This window comes from Hemitrygon akajei, chromosome 4 (genome assembly GCF_048418815.1).
Source record: "Hemitrygon akajei chromosome 4, sHemAka1.3, whole genome shotgun sequence".
NCBI lineage: Eukaryota > Metazoa > Chordata > Chondrichthyes > Myliobatiformes > Dasyatidae > Hemitrygon > Hemitrygon akajei.
Window position 1 is genome coordinate 159,900,467 of NC_133127.1, and position 16,910 is coordinate 159,917,376.

Genomic DNA, 16,910 nt, shown 5'->3' on the forward strand with positions numbered 1-16,910 from the left:
TGTTTCAAGCCCTGGTATTTCTCCAGCTTCTCATATTCTTTCTTCGTGATGTTACTGTCATTTGTGATTGCCACATCTATTACTATTGCTTTCTTCTGTCGCTTATCCAGTATTACTGTGTCTGGTTGGTTGGCCAGTAACTGCTTATCAGTCTGTATTTAGAAGTCCCATGGGATCTTATCTCTGTCATTCTCCACTACTTTCTCGGTTGTTTCCATTTGGACTTAGGAATATCCAATCCATACTCAATGTAGATGTTTCTGTACACAATTCCTGCAATGTGGTTGTGCAATTTAGTGTATGGTGTCCCTGCCTGCATCTTGCACCCTGCTACTATGATGGTTTCAGTGGATTCCTTGCACAATCTGCATCTTGGGTCTTGTCTGGTGTGACAGACCCCTGCTTCTGTTGCTCTTGTGCTCAGCACCTGTTCTTGTGCAGCCATGAGAAGCATTTCTGTGGTGTTCCTCAACCCTGCCATTTCCAGCCATTGGTAGGACTTTCTTATGTCAGCCACTTCTGATATCAGGCGATGGTACATTGCAAGGAGTGGGTTGTCCTGCCGTGGCCTCTGGCTCTGCTTCACTTACTTCCATTTCCATGATCCCTGCCTGCCATTTGGTGTATTCTCCTAGCAGGTCATCCTTAGAGGCCAATTTCCTGACATACTCATGGATGTTTCACTTTTCTTCCAGGACTGTGGCCTTGACACTTCCAAGACCCCATTCTCCTTTGTTCTGGCCAGTGTACAGTCACCTGACATTGGACTTAGGGTGGGATCCTCCTTGTATTGTTAGTAGTTTCTGTATCTTGTTATGTCACCAGCTTCCAGTTTGTTCCTTGGCCAGCACGTTATTGAGGGTGGATATCTGATGACTGGTAGGCAAATGTGTTGATGGCTCTGATCTTGTTCTTCCCATTCAGCTGGCTTTTTAGGATCTGTCTCTCTCTTTAGAGGTACTTGGATGTTGCAGCCTTCTTTGTGTCCTCATCATGGTTTCCATGCACCTGCAGGATCACCAAGTATTGGTAGCTGTCCTATACATCTGGTATGTGGCCTTCAAATAACTTGATTCCTTCAGTCTTGATATATTTGCTTCTTTTCATTACCATCTGGCTGCACTTTTCCAGTCCAAATGACTTCCTGATATCTCTGCTGTGCACCCTTGTCAGGTGGATTAGTGAGTCAATGTCTCTTTCATTTGTGGTATACAGCTTGATGACTTCCATTTACAGGAGGTGGCTAATGGTCACTCCACTCTTGTACCCATGTGGACCCATGTCCACTCTCTGAGATGATCTGGCTGAGGGGCTTCAAGCCTATGCAGAACAGCAGTGGGGATAGTGCTTCACCCTGGTATATTCCACATCTGATTGTTGCTTGTGCTATTGGCTTTGAGCTAACTTCTAGCATTGTCCTCCAACAGCCCATTGTTTTCTTGGTGAAGGTCCTTAGTGTCTTGTTGATCTTGTACAGAGACAGGCATTCCAGGATTCATGTTTGGGGCATCGAGTCGTATGCTTTATGCTGGGATCCAGGCTGTGCTTAGGCTGGATTGACTGGTCTTGGAGTCTTGCATGATTGCTTTGTCTACCAGTAGCTGGTACTTGGAGCCTCTGGTTCAATTACCAACTTACACACGTTCCTTCAGCTTGGTGGCTATGATGCCTAACTGGAGCTTCCATGTTGTTACAGGCAGGTTATAGCTGGTAGTTTGATAGTGTTGCTCCTTTGTGAGGTTCCTTCATTATGAATACTGTCCTTCCTTGAATTAACCAGTCAGGGTGGGAGCCTGCTTCAAGCAGCTGGTTCATTTGAGCTGCTAGCTGTGTATGTAATGCTGTTAGTTTCTTCAGCCAATAAGCGTGGATCATGTCAGGCCCTGGTGATGTCCATTTCTTCATACTAGCTATCCATTGCTGGACATCTACTGCAGTGATGGTGACTGGTTCTTCCTCTGGGAGATTGCAGAGACTTGCTTGTAGGTCTTTCAGCCACTGGGCACTGGTCTTATGTGATGCTTCTTTCTCATTAATACTCTTTCAGTACTCCTCAGTTGCTGTTTTGGTTGGTTCAGGTACTGGCATGTTGTTGTTCTGGAAATGTGTGAATACTTTTCCTAGTTCTTTGGAGAAGAGTGCATTTATTTGCTTGGCATCTGCTTCCTTAGTGTACCTCTGTAGTCTGGTAGCCAGAACTGTTAACTGCTGCTTGGCAGATTCCAGGGCTTCAGCTATGGAATACCTCTGTACTTCCTTAGTAGCCGAGATTAATCTTTGATCTTCATACCTTTCTGCAGCTGAGTTAGTCTGATGACCTCCACCCATGTGGTTTTCATCTTGGCTTCCAATCATTGTCTCCAAGAGTGGTTATGACGGTACTCTCCACTGTAGTTCATTTTCTAGTTCTTCATTTCTAGGACTGCTGTTGCCGATGCATGTATCATTTTGTTGGTCTCAGTTATGTTGGAAGTTGCAGTTGTGAGTAGTGTTTCATTGGCTGCTTCTTGCATGTTGTCTGCTGGAATTTTATCACTAAGCCTGTGGAGCCTAGTTGATTGATTGACAGTTGCTAGTTTAGCCATGATCTTCTCTCTGCTTGCAACAGCCAGCATTGATTTGCCCCGAGGTGAGGTTTGAAATTATATTTCCCGTGTACAAGGCGATGCTATTACCTTTGCACCATCTGCAAGTTGTGGAGGTGGGGTTTGAACTTGTGTTTCCTGATCAGCTCAGTTCTGTGGTGATGTTGCTGTGGTGCGTTGTGCTTGTACATCCAATTCAAGATGTGACAGCAATCCTCTGTTGACAATGTTTGATTACAGGGTTACCGGTTATTTTTCTGTGAATGTGGACGATGGTCTTTGTGGTTGCCAGAGTCCCCACATGCTTGATGCATCCTCTTTCAGGTGGGTTGCTGTTGAAGTTGCATTCCATTAATGCCACGTTGTCCATGTATGGTTTGTTCCAGTAGCCGGATGATCCTGGTTCCCCTACCATTGGAGCGGACCTTGTTAATCCAAGCAACGTCTGAGCTGGCATGACTGTTATTGTTTTTGTCACTCTTGTCCAGAGGTTTTTGTTGGCAGATGTACCATGAGCAAGGAGGGTCCAGCCCAATACCCCTACTGGACCGCCACCACCAGGACCTAAACCCCGGACCCCCACACAGTGGCAGATGGCAGGGCAGAGCCCGATGATTCCCAATACCAGCCTCCACTCCCGGCAGCATCCTGCGGATTCTTGTACCCAGCGTCATTGTAGTGGCCCGTGCTACCCGGTAGCTCCGCTCTCTGCTATTCCTGTTCCAAGCAGCAGACTGCAGACCCAGCCAGGACAAAGCAGCAGGTGCCCAAGAGAGGCTCGGACTCAGGCTGAGGCTGAGAGCAACTGTCACTCTGTATGCACGCCAATATATATATTTTAAATTTTTTCTTTATTTTTTATGTCAGATTAGCAGCTTGAAAAACAAATTGTCACTGCTAAGTCTGACATGCAGTCAGATATTACCTGTCAGATGTATTTGAAAAGCTGAATTTATTAAACAAACAGTTACAAGGGAAAAACTGCAATCTCATACCAGGGAAAGAGGCTATTACTGGCTTCCTTGGAAAACTCAAACTTTTCAGCAGCAACACTGAATGTTGTTAAGTCTATGCAAATGACTTCACCGGATTCTATTTTAAGAATTACAAGATATACAATGATCTGATTGTATATCTTGATCCTTTTGAAATAACTGCACATTGATATGGAATTTTGATTCAGAGACCTGCAGGAGATCAGCTTCTGTCATTTCCAACAGGATCCCACCACCAAGTACATCTTTCCTCCCCCCCCCCCCCCCCCCCCCCACCGCTTTCTGCAGGTTTTTGCGATGCCTTTCTCCATTTGTCCCTCCCCACTAATCTCCCTCCCGGTACTTATCCTCGCAAGTAGCACAAGTGCTGCACCTGCTCTTACACCACCTCCCTCTCTACCATTCAGGGCCCCAAATAGTCCTTCCAGGTGAGGCGATACTTCACCTGTGAGCCTTTTGGGGTCATCTACTGTTTCCATTGCTCCCAGTGTGGCCTCCTGTAGATAGATAGATAGATAGATAGATACTTTATTCATCCCCATGGGGAAATTCAACATTTTTTCCAATGTCCCATACACTTATTGTAGCAAAACTAATTACATACAATACTTAACTCAGTATAAATATGATACGCATCTAAAATCACCCTCTCAAAAAGCATTAATAAATAGCTTTTAAAAAGTTCTTAAATAGTTTACTAAAATACATTGAATGGTAACTTAAGCTCAGTCCTAACCCTGGCACTTTAACATATCTTACCCCTGGCGGTTGAATTGTAAAGCCGAATGGCATTGGGGAGTAATGATCTCTTCATCCTGTCTGAGGAGCATTGCATCGATAGCAACCTGCCGCTGAAGCTGCTTCTCTGTCTCTGGATGGTGCTATGCAGAGGATGTTCAGGGTTTTCCATGATTGACCGTAGCCTACTCAGCGCCCTTCGCTCTGCTACCGATGTCATACTCTCCAGTTCTGTTCCCACGACAGAGCCCGCCTTCCTTACCAGCTTATTAAGACGTGAGGCATCCCTCTTCTTAATGCTGCCTCCCCAACACGCCACCACAAAGAAGAGGGCGCTTTCCACAACTGACCTATAGAACATCTTCAGCATCTCACTACAAACATTGAATGACGCCAACCTTCTAAGGAAGTACAGTCGACTCTGTGCCTTCCTGCACAAGGCATCTGTGTTGGCAGTCCAGTCTAGCTTCTCGTCTAACTGCACTCCCAGATACTTGTAGGTCTTAACCTGCTCCACACATTCTCCATTAATGATCACTGGCTCCATATGAGGCCTAGATCTCCTAAAGTCCACCACCATCTCCTTGGTCTTGGTGATATTGAGACGCAGGTAGTTTGAGTTGCACCATATCACAAAGTCCTGTATCAGTTTCCTATACTCTTCCTCCTGTCCATTCCTGACACACCCCACTATGGCCGTGTCATCAGCGAACTTCTGCACATGGCAGGACTCCGAGTTATATTGGAAGTCTGATGTGTACAGGGTGAACAGGATCGGAGAGAGCACGGTCCCCTGCGGCGCTCCTGTGCTGCTGACCACCGTGTCAGACCTACAGTCTCCCAACCGCACATACTGAGGTCTATCTGTCAAGTAGTCCACTATCCAAGCCACCATGTGAGAGTCTACTCCCATCCCCGTTAGTTTGTGCCTTAAAAACCTGGGCTGGATGGTGTTAAAGGATGGTGTATATCAGTGAGATCCGACATAGATTAGGAAACTGCTTCACTGAGCACCTACCCTCTATCCGCCAGAAAAAACAGGATCTCCCAGTGGCCATCCATTTTAATCCTACTTCCCATTCCCATTCCAACATGTTTGTCCATGACCTCCTCTACTGCTGCAATTAGGCCACACTCAGGTTAGAGGAGCAATACCTTATATTCCTTCTGGGGTAACCTTCAACCTGATGGCATGAACATCGATTTCTTGAACTTCTGATAATTGCCACCTTCCCTTTACCATTCACCATTCCCATTTCGCTCTCTCTCACCTTATTTCCTTACCTGCTCATCACCTCCCTCTGGTGCTCCCTCCTCTTTCCTTCCCTTTCTCCCATGGTTTTCTGTCCTCTCCTATCAGATTCCCCCTTCTCCCACATTTTATCTCTTTCACCAATCTATTTCCCAACCCTTTACTTCACCCTTCCCCCTCTCACAGCTTCACCTATTACCTACCACTTCTTGTTCCCTTCACCCCACCTTCTTACTCTAACCTCATCTTTTTTCCAGTCCTGATAAAGGGTCTTGGGCCAAAACGTCGACTGTTTACTCTTTTCTATAGATGCTGCCTGGCCTGCTGAGTTTCTCTGGCATTTTTTGTGTGTTGCTCGGATGAAATTATAGGTGGTCTAATTGGCAAGTTTGCATACTATACAAAAATTGGTGAAGTTGTGGACAGTGAGGACCAAAAGATACGACAGCATGTTGATCAGTTGGAAATTTACGTGGAGAAAAGGCAAATGGAGGTCAAATGTAAGAGGAAAGTATCCAGTAAATGGCGAGACCTTTCAGAGCATTAATGTATAGAGGGTCTTGGAACTGTAAAGTCCAAATGTGAAAAGGTTATCTTAGGGGTGCCATGATAGTGTAGCAGTTAGCAGTGTTGCGGTGTGTACAAAGTTAATGGAGAAAAAATTGAAGCTACTAGATACAGAGGTGGTTTATTCACTAAAACTGAGCAGTAAGCATCATATTGAGACCCTTTCGGAGGAAGAGGCATGTTCGACCCAACATCACATGACATTTTATATGCTAAAGATCAAAGGACAATTCTACGTTTACAGTATATCTACAATGCTCCTTTTGAATTACATATGACTTGCACACCTTCTTTGCACCCACACTCTAGGCAATGTTAATCAACATTGCCTGGTTTTTAAATTAACTGCTGTTCACAGCTCTAGGAACCCATTGTCAGGAGCTGCATTTTAAATGTTATGTTCAAGTCTAAATATTTGTTGCTGAAGTTAATATCTTGTTATACACTAAGTCCAGAATATGCCCCAAGAAGCACGGGCGCTAACACAGCTCGGAGCGTCAGAGTTTGGGGTTCAGTTCCGGTATCCTCTGTAAGAAGTTTGTATGCCCTTCCCATGAGCATGTGGATTTCCTCCAGTTGTCCATAGATTAACTGGTCATTGCAAATTAACCTGTGATTAGGCTAGGGTTAGATAGGTGGGTTGTTGTGCAGCACAGCTCATTGGGCCAGAAGGGTCTGTTCCACACTGTATCTCTAAAATAAACAATAAAATGCTAGTTCAACAGCGTCTGGAAATCTTTTATCCATTTCTGTACAACACAGCTGCCAGAATGCTTGAGAACTACTGCAAAGGCATTTGCAAAATGACCAAATATAATATGAGGAAATGTTTTAAAATGGGATTTACTACTGCTTGAAAAAGTGATGGATAAAGAGTCAGGGCATTACAGCGCACAAACAGACCTTTTGGCCCATCTAGTCCATGCCAAAATGTTATTCTGCCTTGTCACATATGAAACATACCTGGACCCTCATCCTCCACATCCTACCCATGTGTTTCCCGGCACTCCTTTTTTGTTGCTATTTTGTGAGATTTTGACTGGGGCAGCCTGCAGATAATGACCAACACAGCACTATATTGAACTGAACTTAGCTGAACTGAATATGCCTGGCCTCTTTTGATTTTGTGTTTTATATTCTGTTTCTCACTCATTTTTTTGCCCTTTTTGCAATTTGTTTCTTTATGCACATAGGGGTTGATGTTTTTCTTTGAATGGGTTCCATGGTTTTCTTTGCTTTGTGGCTGTCTGTGGGAAGGTGAATCTCAGAGTTGTATACTGCTTACATATTTTGATAGTAAATGTACTTTGCATCTTGAATCTTTGAATCCACCACTTAGGCTAGCAGCTCATTTCACTCACATCATCTTCTGAGCGAACAAGTTCCCCTTAAGTTTCACCTTTCAGCCTTAACCTATGACCTCTAGTCCTAGTCTCACCCAAACTCTATGGAAAAAGCCTGCTTGCATTAAACCTATCTATACAACTCATAATTTTGTATCTCTCTCTCAAATCTATTCTCATTCTCCTATGCTCCAGGGAATAAATTCATAATCTAGTCAAATTTTCCCTAAAACTCAGGTCCTCAAGTCACAGCAACATCCTTGTACATTTTCTCTATACTCTTTCAATCTTATTGATATCTTCCCCATTGGAAAGTGGCTGGAAGTGCATACAATGCTCCAAATTTGGCCTCACCAATGTCTTATGCAACTTCAACATAACATCCCAACTCTGTACTCTGATTTATGAAGGCCAATATGCCAAAAGCTGTCTTTCTGGCCCTATCTATCTGTGATGCTACTTTCCAGGAATTATGAATCTTTATTCGCAGATCCGCCCTTCTACCACACTCCTCAGTGCCCCAACGTTCACTGTATAAATCCCACCCAGGTTTGTTCTCCCAAAGTGCAATACCTCACATTTGTCTGCAGATGTATTCAAGCTGAATTTAAACGAAGAAAAATATCAGCAAGAATAGTAGCAGTGAGATGAACTGAATTGCTTTAGCAAAAGCATATGGATCTGATGGAGCCAATGATTTCTTCTGCACTGTAATGACTCTTTTAATCCATGATTCTAAAAATGGGATAACTGAAATCTTAATATTCTTGGCCACAATATATTCAAGAAAAAATGGAAGTAATGGTTTGGTGGTATTGATCAAAGAAACTTTCAGGTTTGGAATGGAATAATGCATTTACTCTTTGTGCTCTGAATTACAGAATCGTTGCAGAGGTATAGAATTTAGAATTTATTTAAATCCATTCCACAACGTGAGTGAATAAAAATCTTTGCGTTATGACTCTGTTGCAATGTACAGACATGTGAATTTTTAAGTCTAATGACTTGTAGAAAGAGGCTGTTTTGTTGTCTGTTAGTCCTGGGTTTCATTCTGCAGTAGTGTTTGCCAGACAGAAGCAGCTGGAAGTTTATGGTTGGGCCAACTGGTGTCCCCGATGATCTTCCAGACCTTCTTTCTGCACCTGCTGCTGTAATTCTCCTCACTGGAGAGAAGATCACATCCACAGATGCGTTGAGTTGTCTGTACCACTCTCTGCAGTGCCCAATGATCAAGGTTGGTGTAGTTCCCGTACAGGCGGTGATACAGCCAGTCAGGATGCTCTCAGTGGTGCCCTTGTAGAAGGCCTTGAGGATTTGGGGGCCCATGCTGAACTTCTTCAGTCACCTGAGGTGGAAGATATGCTGTTGTGCTTTTTTTTTGCTACAAAGCCAGTGTGTACAGTCCAGGCAAAATCATCAGTGATGTGTATACTGAGGAACTTGAAACTACTCGCCCTCTCAACTGCAGACCCATTGATATTGATTGGGCTGAGCCTGTCTCCGTTCCTCCTGTAGTCCACAATCAGCTCTTTTGATTTTTGGACATTGAGGGAGAGGTTGTTATCCTGGCATCACTGTGTCAGAGTGTCAACCCCTTCTCTGTAGGCTGTCTCATCACCGCTAGAAATAAGGCCGATCAAAGTCGTGTTTTCTGCAAATTTGATCCGCAGATTGCAGCTGTGTGTGGCAGCACAGTCATGGGTGTAAAGGGAGTCGAGAAGGGGACTCAGGACACAACCCTGGGGAGCAACTGTGTTGAGGGTCAGAGGGGTAGAAGTGAGGAAGCCCTTCCTTACGACCTGTCAACAATCCAGTAGGAAGTCTAAGATTCAGCTGCACAAGGTGGGGTGCAGGCTGAGGTCTCTGAGCTTCCTGTCAAGTTTGGAGGGAATGATGGTGTTGAATGCTGCACTGTAGTCTGGGAACAGCATCCTAATGTAAGTATCCCTCTTCTCCAGGTGACTGAGGATGGTGTGTAGTGCTGTAGCTATGGTGTCATTGGTAGACTGGTTCCATTGGTAGGTGAATTGTAGGGGGTCCAGTGTGGCTGGTAGCATACTGCAGATGAAGTCTATAACCTGCCTCTCAAAGCGTTTGCTTATTATTGAGGTGTGACAGGGCACCAAACATTCAGGCATGCTACCTTGGTTTTCTTAGGTACAGGGACAATGATGGACAATTTGAAACAGGAGGGCACTATGCATTGGGAGAGGGTCAGATTAAAAATGTCTGTAAACATACCAGCCAGCTGTTCAGCACACACTTTAAGGATGCACCCTGGGATGCTGTCCAGCCCTGCTGCCTTGCAGCTGTTAGTAGAAGAAAAGATGTGGAAGGAGAAGGAGAAGAAAATTTTTGGCACAGACTAGAAGGGCCAAATGGCCTGTTTTCTGTGCTGTAGTGTTATATGATTCTATAGAACTATCAAGCATTTAGTGAATATACAAAGACCAAATCTGCTTCCCATATGAAGATCCATTTTTTAAATTGTTTTCCTTTTACTAAAGTTGATGTAATTATGTGTGACATAATCAGACTGGATCCTCCAAGAGGACTACAACCTTGTTTGCCTGAATGACATGAAGAGCTATATTGGCTGGAGTCGGGGTATTATGCTTTGGCTCTTGGTAGGGTCACCCATGCCAAACAGGTCAAAGAATAGATGCTAGATCAAGAGTGGTCCACTGGTCATCCTGGTTCAGGGGTACAGCTCAGGGCTAACAACCCTGACTGGTAAAACAAAATTGTTACAGAAACAGCAATGAAAGATCCTTCTACATCTGTGTGTGACGGTATTCCGAAGTCTCCACCTGGGACTTGCATGACTGACAGTAGTGAAAACCAAGAGGAAGCTACTGACAGGATGAAACTATGAATACTACCAGAGATGAAGGACCTTCATTGCTGCCTGAGACGCCAGTGGGGTAACAGGCAATAAGTTAGTAGATCTGATGAGAACTTTTCATTGTATCTTGGTGCATGTTACAATGATAAACCAATTTCAATTATTCAGTCACAGTATATGTGTATTTGCTGCTAAGGCTAACATTATTGATCCATTGTTAATTACCCTAAAGAAAATATTGGCAAGCAGCATTCCAAAACAACGGCATCCTGTACACTAGTTCTAGTGAAATAAGTGTGATAAGTTGAACGTATTTCAGTCAGGAGGCCTTTAGGAACACCAATAATAAAATGAAGACTTCAATATTCTAGAGGAAAAAAAGAAAGGAGAAAGCATATAAATAGCTAGAGGAGAAATAATTTAAATGAGTTGAAAATAGGTCTAGGTGGATTAAAACAAAAACTGTAAATTTGCATTTTTTCAAGAAGGTTTTGAAATGTTTTTGAATCATTTTTCTCTTTCCACTAGATAATCTCTTGGCAGAATAAAACTTGGAATAGAATATCAGTTTCAGAAGACTGGAACTGGGCACCTGAATGATATCGCCTGGCCATTGGACTGAAATTAGGGACGGCTCTGTGATATTGGACTGGAAGAGGATGCTGATGCTGGTTTCCTTAACCTGTATTTGGAGGAAGTTACAGAAACATCAATTGAGAAAACAACATCAGGGCAATGACGCAGTCTTGCTTCACAACTTTCTGCACTTAAATTGCTTTAGATTGAGAACCAAGTGGTCAGGACTACAGCTTAAATGCCCTATGAGATAGAAGTATGATGGAATTGAATTTCTCTGAGCAGCCAGACTTCAGGAGGATACTTTATAGTCCATCACAATTAATGGAGCCAGAGGCTTTATTGCAGTCAGAATGGCTTTTTATAATTTTGATGCTGCTCCCTATATCTCTCTTGGAATTGTTGCATGGTGAATAATATGTGCATTATGCAGCTAGATGAACAGAATTGATTCTGCCATTTAAGCAGCATTATCTCAGTAGAGCGCTAGTTGCAGCTACTGCTCAAAAGTAAATAAGAAAGAATATCTTAGTCCAAGAAAAATACAGGTATTCATCACACCCAGCCAATCAGCAACAACCCTCTGCCTCTCTAATTTAGAAAACCAACAAAACTACAGAGCTGAAAATCTGAAATGAAAACTAAAAATGCTGGAAATATTCAGCAGGGCAGGAAGCATCTCATTGATAATTAGCATTTCATTAAAATGAAAGGCCATGAATGAAATGCTAAGTATTTTCTAAATATTTTGCTTATATTTCTGATTAACATAGGCAAGGATGACATTCAGACTTGGGATGACAAATGGCAAATTACATATGAAACCCCCTTTTGCTGAGCATCTCTGGAAATATGCCCTGTTACCCCCTCGTTAACAGCCACTGGTTTCCGTGGCAAAAACCCACAACGGGTGCCAGTCACAGAACCACTTCCCCAGCCTTCTCCTGAACCTTCTCCCTGTTCCACTCTCCTCATTAGATGGCCCACATTCCTAATCTCCAACGGTAACCCAAACACCGTTTCCTCAGAAAGACCATTATGTTAACAGTAAAACCTTTACCAGGGCATTGCACATACATTTCAAGTAATGATGAGAAATCCAAGACATCTCCATTTGCCCTTCATCAGCAGATGTGTTGGTGAGCTTGCACTATTAACATCTTATATATCCCTAATGACCTGAATTTGAACTAGACTAAGATGCCAAGGCTGGACTGCTCCACAGTATGTGGATCACTTTCTGACTCCTTAAAACCTTGCCAACTTCACTTTATGGCTCAAGTCTGAAAAATCAATACTTACTGCAACAGAGAATTTTCATTGATCAGTGGTTCTGCATCATTCACCCCCATTACTGGCATTAGTTCCTGTCATTTGTCTGATTTATAGAATACACTTCAGATATTCACCAATGTTACATTGATACAACTTCACTCCTTTTCAAGCTTTACTGCAAAGAAAAGCACAAAGAACAACAGAAATAATGTAAGCTTTAAGTTTCAATTCCATTCCATTCCAGTTTGGATATATATTGTGATTCCCTTATTGCCATGGTCAGTAATTCAATACCTCACCGATCATTGAACTACAAATACTTACAATGCAAAAAGAAGGTTTTATGATTTCTAAAGTGGTGAGAAATAAAGTACATGCATTTATTCCGTATTTCCTACGATTGTAAGAACAAATTCAAAACTGAGTAAAATTCTGTACATATTTTTGCTGCCATGTAAGATTACAAACGCTGTGTACTTGAGTGTTAGTTAAAAGTAGGTGCCATCTTCTAAAACGTAGATAATTCTATAATTATTAAACCCGATTCCATTTTTGACATGACATTATCTAACTACTATGTTGTTAACTTTATTTGTTTTTAATTTATAGGTTGTGAAAAGGAAACAGAAACAGAAGTAACGGGAAGCACAGTGAACATATCCAAACACACTGCATCTGGGTAGTGGTTAAATCGTTACCTCACCTAACTACTGACAATATTTCTCCCACTCATTTTAACCCACCCCCTACTAATCCAGGCATTTATCTCAATTTACAAATAAATCAATAGCAACTGAAAAAAAAGTTGCAGTGAAACGGGAGAATCACACGATAAAATGTTTCAGCATGAGATGGGATCTGGCAATGGCTCCTGTTATCAATGCACAAGAATACAGCATATTATTTACTATAGATGTTAATGGAATGAGAAATGAATCGTTATCGAATCATGGAGTTATACAGCACAGACGCATTCCCTTCACTCAATTGGTCCATACCAACCAAGCTTCCCACCTGAGCTATTCACATTTTCCCATATTTTGCCCATATATCTCCAAACCTTTCCTGTCCATGTACATATCTAAATGCTTCTACCTGCCTCAACCACTTTTTCTGGCTGCTGTTTACTGATTCCAGCTCGCTGTTCAAGCCCATCACTCTCTTACTTCTAATCAAGAAGCTTCAAAACCTGGACCTCTGTACCTTGTTCTGCAACTGGATCAGAATGGATTGGTAATGACATCTCCTCATCACTGACCATCAACACAGGCTCACCTCAAGGATGCATGATTAGCCCACTGCACTGTTCTCTCTCAGTCATGACTGCGTGGCTAGGCATAGCACAAATGCCATCCATAAATCATTGATGACAGTTAGCAGAGTATCAGATGGCAGTAAGGAGACATACGGGAATGAGACAGATAAGCTGTTTGAGTGGTGTCGCAACAACAATCCTGCATTCAATGTTAGCAAGACCTAGGAAATGATTGTAGACTACAGGAGGGGGAAGTCAGGAGAATACACACCAATCCTTGTTGAAGGCTCAGCAATTGAAAAGGTGAGGGATTTCAAGTTCCAGGGCATCAACATCTTAGAGGATTTATCCTGATTCAACACATTGATACTTTACCAAAGAGGCACATCAGCAGCTTTACTTTGAGGAGGTTTGATATGTCACTACATACTCCAGAAAATGTACGATGGAGAGCATTGTGACTGGTTGCATCACTGCTTAGTATGGAGGCTCGAAAGTACTCCTGGTCAGAGCTTTTGCTCCAAAGATTTCAGTTTGATGTTGGAAACTTTGGTTTATCAGCAGAGGGCAGCAAAGTGCAGGAGACATCAACTAAAATTGTACAGTAACCAAAGATGGTAAAATCAAATAAAACGCTTTAAATCTGAATATGGAATATACATGAAAAACGGAGCATTTGCTAGCATCTTCAGACAGGGAGAAAAGTTTTTTTTAATGCAATGAGAACTGCAAGCTGAAAGGAAAAGCAAGTCATTTAACGGAAGTGACAAAAAGGATTAAGACACGAGACTGCAGTTGCTGGAATCTGGAGCAATAAAAATCTGTGTTCTGAGCAGCATTGGTGAGAGGAAATGAATTGTTGGTATGAGAACTGATCCCAGTATATAAAGTTATCATTTAGAGCCATGCAATATCATAATTTTAATCTCTTAATTTTCCTAGAATTCCCCTGCCCATACATGTGCTCTACATACATGGACTTGTTTTGAATAAAGCTCCTGACCATTATGCAACCATTAAACTTTAAAAGTTTTCAAAATGGAATAAAGAGTACACCTATCTCTAAACAATTAACCATACTCCAAATAATTTAAAAGGAGCTAAGAATGTACAAAGAAACCTTGAGTTTCAGCACAGTACTTCTATATGCTGTGTAAAGCCATATAGTTAGCCTACATTCTTCATCATGGGGTCTGATGCAATTTCCCCAAATTGGCTTCCTTCTACCAGCATTGACAGGGTATCAACCATATCAGTTCCACTTCCTGTGTCATACTGGGGGGCGTTGAGACTGGACACAAATGTAGGACGTAGACACTGAAGTACTTGGAACAGGATGGAACAGGTCGCAGACAGGCCTAGGGAAGCAGGACCAGGACAAGGGACTGCGAACAAGGAGCCTGGGGTGGACTCCAAGCTCGAGACTGGACCCGGATCCAGAGCCTGGGCCTTGACTCAGGCTCGGACCCCCAAACCAGGTGAAGACGTGACAAGGCCTGGGTTCTAGGAGTTGGAGACTGGGGTTCTTGGGTAGCTCAAGGTAGAGTCTTGGGGCTTGGAGGCTTGGGTATCTCGAGGCTAGAGTCTTGGAGCTTGGAGTTCTTGGAGGCTTGGAGCTAGCCTCCTAGGCAGGATGCGGGACACAACCCGATGGAGGCAAGGGACAGGAAGGGACAGGACCAACCGCAGGGTGACTGCAATCGGCCTGGCTTACCTGACGGAGGCAAGGGACAGGACCAGCTGCAGGGTAATGACAATCAGCCTGGCTTACCCGAAGGAGGCGAGGGACAGGGACAGAACCAGTCGCAGGGTAACGGCAATTGGCCTGGCTTACCCGACAAATGCGAGGGACAGGAAGGGAGCTCGGTCTGGGGTGGCTCCAAGACTCGAGGCGGCCGGTAACTTCGGTGGGCTACGGAACAGCCAAATCCATAACTCACTGAATGAACTAACCTTCCACCAGTGGGTTACTGCAAGCGGGGACTGATGAGACGAGCCCCCAACTACACTCAATCCCAGAGCCACTTATATTCCCAGCCAACAAGATGAGCATCAGGTGCAAATGCTTGAGCCCAACCGAAAAAAGGGACAGTCGGAGGACCTAGAGTCCGAAGACCGCGGACCAGAACGTGAACCGGAATGCAGACTTCAGACCGGACCATGACATCCTGCACTTCCATTCTAATCACTTCTCACTGACACCAAGGCTGAGTTGCTCTTGTTGTCACTTTCCACTCCATCAGCCTTCACATTCAAGAAACCATCAGCATAATTTCAAATACCTTTCCCAAGGTGTCTGAAGGAGGAGTAAGTGAGCCACTATGAGATAAAATTACCTTTTTTAAAATTCCACTCCCTTCCAACTTCTTGATTCGCTCTTCCATCTGTACTGACATAGACTCCTCTTCTCACAGCACCTTCCTATGCAACTAGAGAAGATTCAACACTTGCTTTTTGCTTTCTCCATTCCAACTATTTAGAGACTTCAATACCTCCATGTGAGTCAGCAAATTTCATGCTCCTCTTTCCATTTAGTGTAATGTACTTGGTGTCATGATGTCATTTTCTCTACCCATGAAAACAAATTCAGTTTTTGGTGGCCTTTGTAGAACTTCTCTATTCAGTCTACATGATTATCTTGAACATCGGAGGTATATTGGAAACTTGGCAGATATTTTGAACACAGGCAGCATTGAGATGGTGATAGCCATCAGCAATTAAATTCTTGTAGTTTGTTAAGTTGAAAATTGAAGTTGATAGATATTCTTTACCATATTCAGGCAATCTGTACAGAAATTCTTTTAAAGGTGTTTTTGTTGATGTTGGAGTTACTGTATATCTCAAGTCTGATCCCTGATATTTGTTTTGTATGCAAGGGTACTTTTCTATACAGAAAGGAAAATCACATGGACTGGATCCACCATTCACGGTAAACTAAAACAGCCAGAGGAAGTATCAAAAATGGCTGATAACTTAGAAGAATGGACAAAGTGTAAAAAAAAGTACTGATAAATGGATGACAAAATAGAATACAAGATAAAGGTATGAACAAGAGAAAACCTGCAGATGTTGTAAATCCAAACAGCATCACATAAAATGTTGGAGGAACTCAGCAGGCCAGGCAGCATCTGTGGAGAAGATCTTCAACAGTACTTTTTTCCATAGAAACTGCCTGGCCTGCTGAGTTCCTCCAGCATGTGTGTGTTGACAAGATAAATATAGCTGGAAATGTAAAAAACAAGTAGTAAAAAAGCCTTGTTAATTATTAAAGGGAAATTAGGAAGTGGAAGAAGAATTAAGCAGATTTTTTGATTCACACTTCATTGTACAGAATACAAGTAATGTCCCAGAAATAGCTGTTGTCTCAACCACAGACTTTGCTGCGGAGTCTGGATGCCCTTGCAGGCGGGAAGCTGAACAGGGTCAGCAATCATGCTTGTGAGTATGCACATTCCAGCCAATTAGTGTTTCATTGTGAT

At 43.0% G+C, this 16,910-nt stretch overlaps 1 protein-coding gene across 5 annotated transcripts in view; it reads right to left on the minus strand.

Moving 5' to 3' along the window:
- Nucleotides 1-16,910, minus strand: part of rnf6 (ring finger protein (C3H2C3 type) 6) — a 79,267-nt gene that overhangs the window by 49,492 nt on the left and 12,865 nt on the right. For 3 of the 5 annotated variants that reach the window (XM_073043770.1, XM_073043774.1, XM_073043768.1), the window contains exons 3-4: nt 12,204-12,351; nt 4,026-4,077 (exon numbers count right to left, since the gene is read on the minus strand). The exons of 1 other annotated variant lie outside the window; for it this stretch is intronic. Coding sequence is in view for 1 of the 4 variants with exons in the window: in XM_073043767.1 (XP_072899868.1) it covers nt 12,204-12,222 (19 nt within the window). In the remaining 3 variants the exon portion in view is untranslated. The remainder of the gene's footprint in view (nt 1-4,025; nt 4,078-12,203; nt 12,352-16,910) is intronic. One more of the 5 variants, XM_073043767.1, reaches the window with a different exon arrangement.